The following is a 6,605-nucleotide window of genomic DNA, read 5'->3' as shown; positions in this document are numbered from 1 at the left end:
TCCGATGATAACTTTGATAAGTATGCCCCCTCACAATGCCCTATTCTCCTCCGACGACAACTTTGATAAGTATGCCCCCTCACGATGCCATATTCTCCTGCGATGATAACTTTGATAAGTATGCCCCCTCACGATGCCGTATTCTCCTCCGACGATAACTTTGATTAGAATGCCCCCTCACGATGCCCTATTCTCCTCCGACGATAACTTTGATAAGTATGCCCCCTCAAGATGCCCTATTCTCCTCCTATCAAAACTTTGATAAGTATGTGTCCTCACGATGCCCTAATCTCCTCCGACGATAACTTTGATAAGTACGCCCCCTCACAATGCCCTATTCTCCCCCTATGATAACTTTGATAAGTATGCCCCCTCACGATGCCCTGTTCTCCTCCGACGATAACTTTGATAAGTATGCCCCCTCACGATGCCCTATTCTCCTCCGATGATAACTTTGATAATAATGCCCCCTCACGATGCCATATTCTCCTCCGATGATAACTTTGATAAGTATGCCCCTCACGATGCCCTATTCTCCTCCGACGATAACTTTGATAAGTATGCCCCCTTACGAAGCCTTATTTCTCTCAAGGGCGCATTTGGTCATGTATCAGTACGGCCCAACAGGGTGCCTTGTTCTCTTCCGCTCATATCTAATGTTCTCCGCCGATGTCTTATGTCATTAGGGATCACCAGGGCGCCTTGTTCTTAGCTGATGTCATATGTCAGAAAGGTCCACAAAGGCGCCTTTTTCTCTGCTGAAGTCTTATGTCAGAAAGGTTCACCAGGGCGCCTTGTACACTTTTGCATACATTTATTATATGTGTTATCGTTGTCCATGGCGTATTGCTTCCCTTTGCCGAAGAATTTTATCAGCATCCCCAGCTAATAACGTTAATAAATATGAATGACCAGTGTGGCTTCCTCTCTTCACTTGATAGCTTACATCAGTTTAGTTTTAACGTATCTCATTGACATATAAAATGTCAAAGGAATTTGTCAGTATGTTTTGCCAAGTGCAATTCGTAATATATACAACACCGATAGACACATTACGATATGAAAGAGTATAAAATAGAGAGAGATAATGCTATGTATTGCCATAATGATTGTAAATTCGTTATTGATACAAATATACTAGAGACAGAGACGGAGAGACAGATCATGTCGAAAAGGAATAACAGAGTGTGAAAATTAAGATATTTCCATGCGAACGGCGGACGAAAGCCTTCTATATACCACTGGAATCAATTAGACTGGTCCGATGGATCTCCCCATCGATAGCATTGCGGTGTGTTTCCTCTGCCACTGTTAGCATGTGTTGGTATCGCGAGCACGCGGCTTGCTCTGGTAGAATCTACCTGTAGTTCTATAAGAGACCTTAGGTAAACTTTATCGGGCTAGGCCTTATATACCATTCATGCTTTACAATGTATTGAGAAACATACACGTACTAGCGATTTGTAACCGTAGAGGTTTGTAGCGGGTGTCAGTTTAGACCGCCCTGCACACGTTAAGGAGTGGCCACAACACTCAGGTGTACGCTGCCATGCTACCTTTAAAACTTAATCGGAAGGAACACTTAAGTGAAAGCAATCGCGACGATATGGAACGTTAATATTCGTGCTGGTTCCCAGATGGACAATGTGTCGGCACAGAACGTTACTCTCATCAGCTGGTGTTACCAGCAGTGTTAATGTTGAATACTTCTTACTACAAATATCGCTACTTAGTTAAAACATTCAAATGATTAAGATGAAAAACATTAGATGTTTAGAATGAAACATTTATGTGACTAAGATGAATATCTTGCTCTTTTTCCCTGTTTCATTCACATTTTTGTTCAGTTTTTGCACATGTGGTAATCAGAATCCTATTCGTAGGACAAAATACGGACGAGTGCGTGGATTTACACAAACAGTATATGATGGGAAAAAGGTGGAGAAATACCTGGGGATTCCCTACGCCAGACCTCCTATCGGCGAGTTACGGTTTATGGTAAGTAATACCTTTGATTATGTTTCCATAATATTTCTCAAATCCTTTTTGCAGGATTTGATTCAGTTGAACCATGTTATTTGGTACAATACTTTTACTTTCTATTTAGATGTAAATACAAATATCAAATTCTAGATTAACGAATGCAAAGCCACACAGAGCCTTTCGTATGACAAGGTTCAAGTATACACAGTAGGAGCGGTTATTGTCGTAGGTGATAGCATTCTTTGAATTGACTTTCAGACGCTCATTATTTCAGTGTAAAATATATATCTCCCTAGATGTGAACGGACGACAAGACAATGCCTTATCTTTCGTTCGATTCCAATAAATTGTACAGCCCGGTCGGCTGTATATGTTTTAGAGAAGAATAGCACATTCGTTTATGGCCTTATAAATAAAGATTTATGCTAACGTAGCGTGTCTGTTGCGGAGGGTACCGTGGAGGACACAGAATGACACTTCGGAGCAGCGTTAGACCGGGACAATGTGTTTACCTTGCCCCGCTCTTGTAAACGTTGCCTCCCGTGTTTTCTAGAAATCCACGTGTCAGATATTACCGTTGAATATTTCACTGACCGGTTTAAGGCTCGTGTGTGGAACTGTATCCTTGAATTGTATTTGTAACAATGATACGCTCACTACCATACAACTCCCGGAAGCAAAATTGATCTAACAACCAAAACTTCTGCTCACGGAAGAAATATTGATCTAAAAACCCAATGTGCTGATCTCGAAAGAGGAATTGATCTCACAACAAAAAATACTGATCACGAAAGTAAAACTGATCAAACAACACAAAATTCTGTCCACATCAAACCACCCAAATGCTGTCCGTTTAAGTTAAACTGATAAAGAAAAGCTAAAGCGCTTATCACGAAAGTAAAATTGGTGAAACAACCAAAATATTGATCGTGAAAGTAATCTTGATCAAGCAACCAAAAATGCTGATCACGAAAGTAAAATTGGTGAAACAACCAAAATGCTGATCACGAAAGTAAAATTGGTGAAACAACCAAAATATTGATCACGAAAGTAAAATTAGTGAAACAACCAAAATGCTGATCACGAAAGTAAAATTGGTGAAACAACTAAAAATATTGATCACGAAAGTAAAATTGGTGAAACAACCAAAATGCTGATCACGAAAGTAAAATTGGTGAAACAACTAAAATATTGATCGTGAAAGTAAAATTGGTGAAACAACTAAAATGCTGATCACGAAAGTAATATTGGTGAAACAACTAAAATATTGATCATGAAAGTAAAATTGGTGAAACAACCAAAATGCTGATTACGAAAGAAAAATTGGTGAAACAACTAAAAATATTGATCGTGAAAGTAAAATTGGTGAAACAACCAAAAATATTGATCATGAAAGTAAAATTGGTGAAACAACCAAAATGCTGATCACGAAAGTAAAATTGGTGAAACAACCGTGAAAAAAATTGGTGAAACAACTAAAATATTGATCACGAAAGTAAAATTGGTGAAACAACCAAAAATATTGATCATGAAAGTAAAATTGGTGAAACAACCAAAAATATTGATCGTGAAAGTAAAATTGGTGAAACAACTAAAATATTGATCATGAAAGTAAAATTGGTGAAACAACCAAAATGCTGATCACGAAAGTAAAATTGGTGAAACAACTAAAAATATTGATCGTGAAAGTAAAATTGGTGAAACAACTAAAATATTGATCATGAAAGTAAAATTGGTGAAACAACCAAAATGCTGATCACGAAAGTAAAATTGGTGAAACAACTAAAAATATTGATCGTGAAAGTAAAATTGGTGAAACAACCAAAAATATTGATCGTGAAAGTAAAATTGGTGAAACAACTAAAATATTGATCATGAAAGTAAAATTGGTGAAACAACCAAAATATTGATCGTGAAAGTAAAATTGGTGAAACAACCAAAAATATTGATCACGAAAGTAAAATTGGTGAAACAGCACAAAATTCTGTTCACATCAAACTACCCAAATGCTGCCCGTTAAAAACAAACTGAGAAAAAAACCTAAAACGCATATCACGAAAGTCAAATTTATCAAATAACCCAAAATGCTGATCATGGATGTAAAATTGGTCAAACAAGCAAAAATACTGCGCGAAAGTAAATTGATTATCAAACTTAAAAAGTTGCCCATAAGAGTAGAACAGATTGAAGCACAGATCCTATATCGTACCATAACTCTTGTGAGCACGTTGTACAAAAAATTGTCTTAATGTTGTCACGTGGTATAAATAAAATTGTGGTTTACTGTCATTTTCATACAATTGAAATGAAACGATTACACGTACGCGAGGCTTCTACATCATACATCTACATACATAACGATATATTACAGGTATAATTACATATATGAAATATACAGAAATATATCGGTAATGGGAATTTGTACTGTACATAAAACATTGCTGTATTTCTGATTTGTTCTGTAAACAACTGTAGCAGCCTACAACAAAATCTTGCATATTGAAATAAAAATTTATATAAATCCATGTTGCATAAGATATATCTTCATTCACTTTGTATAATTTTTGCTCACAATACTGTAATCAAGTTTTAAGCATTCATTTAAATTTTGTGCCGCCAATGTTGAAAGTTGACATTTATTGTCAGTTTCTCTTTGTTCAGACCGTCGATGTAATAATCACTTTGTAAATTCATATTCTGCTACTAATTGAATACGAGAGTAAAATTTTTAGGGAAATAGATTAATATCAGTTCTAAGCATCTTCCCGTATTACCATTTCATTTCACCGAACTTCATTGGAATTCCGGCAAACCACGTATCACTATATATATTGCTGAATATTGCTAATGTAATGTTCATTCAACATATCATTATATACTGCCAATTATAAATTGTACATTAAACACAAATCTCAGTATAAACTGCCAATTATAAATTGAACAATAAACATAAAACTCAGTATATACTGCCAATTATAAATTGAACAATAAACATAAAACTCAGTATATACTGCCAATTATAGATTGTACATTAAACAAAAAACTCAGTATATACTGCCTATGATAATCTGTACTTTAAAGTGTATATCTCCATTTCCAGTCTCTACATTAAACACAAATGTACATCATATCAGTATATTCTGTCAATTATAGTTTGAACATAAAACGCACATATCAGTATATTGCCTAGGTAATTACATAAACATAACATCATATTGACTGTGTAATGTGTGTTTCCACTTAATTGTACATGTTCACGAAAAACAAACTGATCTAATATAGGAGAACTGATATGGACTTGCAGTCAGTGTAATTAAGGTGGTTCGGACACGTTCGCCTACATGATTAAGTAACTTTCCATACAGAGTAGTCTTTGATGTTCAAGTCTGATGTTACTATGACCATAACTGTAATAAAAAAAAAACACTACGAAATGTTTATTTTCATTTAATAAACTTTGTGTATAAAACATAAGAATTATTATCACATATAAGTTGTGATTTGATAACCTGTAAAAGATGGCCAGGCTGGGTGTGTGGGGGTTATTGATTAGAATGTGTACTAAGGCAGCTAGCATTCGTGTTTGGATATTTAACGCCTTTTGTATGAAAAAAAACCCCGAATCATAGACTACAGGACATGTACTAAGGCGGCAAGCGTTCGTGTGTTGATATCTACCGCCTGGGTTACCAAAAACCCGAACCATGGACTACAGGACAAGTACTTAGACGGCAAGCGTTCGCGTGTTGATACTTACGGCGTGGGTTACACAGAGAGGATACCACAGTTCTTTTTACCTTTGATGTTTCAATAGATGTATGATTTAAACGTTGTAACGAACAATGGGAAAAACATCAGGAAATACTAGCACAGTTAAACATTAAAGTCTGATTGTTCTAATTCAAATGGTTATACGCCAGTTATCGATAACTTTATTTGAACACCAGAGTTTCGGTTATCATGTAACGAGGATGGTTCACACACATCAGATCTCCCTACAATGCCGTCCTTTTTTGATCTGTAACAATGACTTTATCTTATGCTAATGATTGACGCATCTCGTGTACAGATCTTCTCAAATTTTCAATTTAATTTAAAATTTCGTTTAAAATTTATTTTACAACATTTGCGACACAAGTTATTTTGTTTTCAACTAAACAATTTTGTTGGAAGTAAGCGCGCGAGGGTCCTTATTTGTACCACTGCCCCAACCGACCACCCGTTCAGGGCTTTATAAAGGACATTGATATATATCGTTTTTATATAGCTATATAAGCGTTGAAACTGTCACCCTCCAGTCGTCATTTTCGCATCCTGACACTGCCATTGTGACGTCACATATTTCGTGACGCAGTAATATCGTAGGTTTTCTTAGGCCATGATAGGTGATATAACAAACACAATAATTCACGTGAATCATAAAATTGCCAAATATTTACATGTACAGTGTAATACAAGACACGGCCATGTTCTTATCTAATGGGAGATTAAAACACTATTTACTTGAACGGAAAACTTCCCTCAATCTCACATGAAATGAAAACGATCTATATATATCTTTCCATCAGGTATCAAAAACCTGGTTTTCTTACCGTCGTTAGTCTTAATATCGACCTTTTGAC

The 6,605-nt window shown here is 36.0% G+C and overlaps 1 protein-coding gene across 1 annotated transcript in view; it reads left to right on the top strand.

The window, feature by feature from the left end:
• The first annotated feature begins 1,800 nt into the window (after positions 1 to 1,800).
• The window catches only part of LOC132557158 (cholinesterase 1-like), a 145,562-nt gene continuing 140,757 nt past the window's right edge, over positions 1,801 to 6,605 (top strand). The window contains exon 1 of the mRNA XM_060221654.1: positions 1,801 to 1,998. Within this exon, the coding sequence (XP_060077637.1) occupies positions 1,801 to 1,998 (198 nt within the window). The remainder of the gene's footprint in view (positions 1,999 to 6,605) is intronic.

Source organism: Ylistrum balloti, unplaced genomic scaffold (assembly GCF_031769215.1).
Source record: "Ylistrum balloti isolate Yb309-2 unplaced genomic scaffold, AGI_CSIRO_Ybal_v1 Utg369652, whole genome shotgun sequence".
In the NCBI taxonomy this organism is placed as follows: domain Eukaryota; kingdom Metazoa; phylum Mollusca; class Bivalvia; order Pectinida; family Pectinidae; genus Ylistrum; species Ylistrum balloti.
Note: the sequence above shows the minus strand (reverse complement) of the source record. Positions and strands in the feature narration are given on the sequence as shown.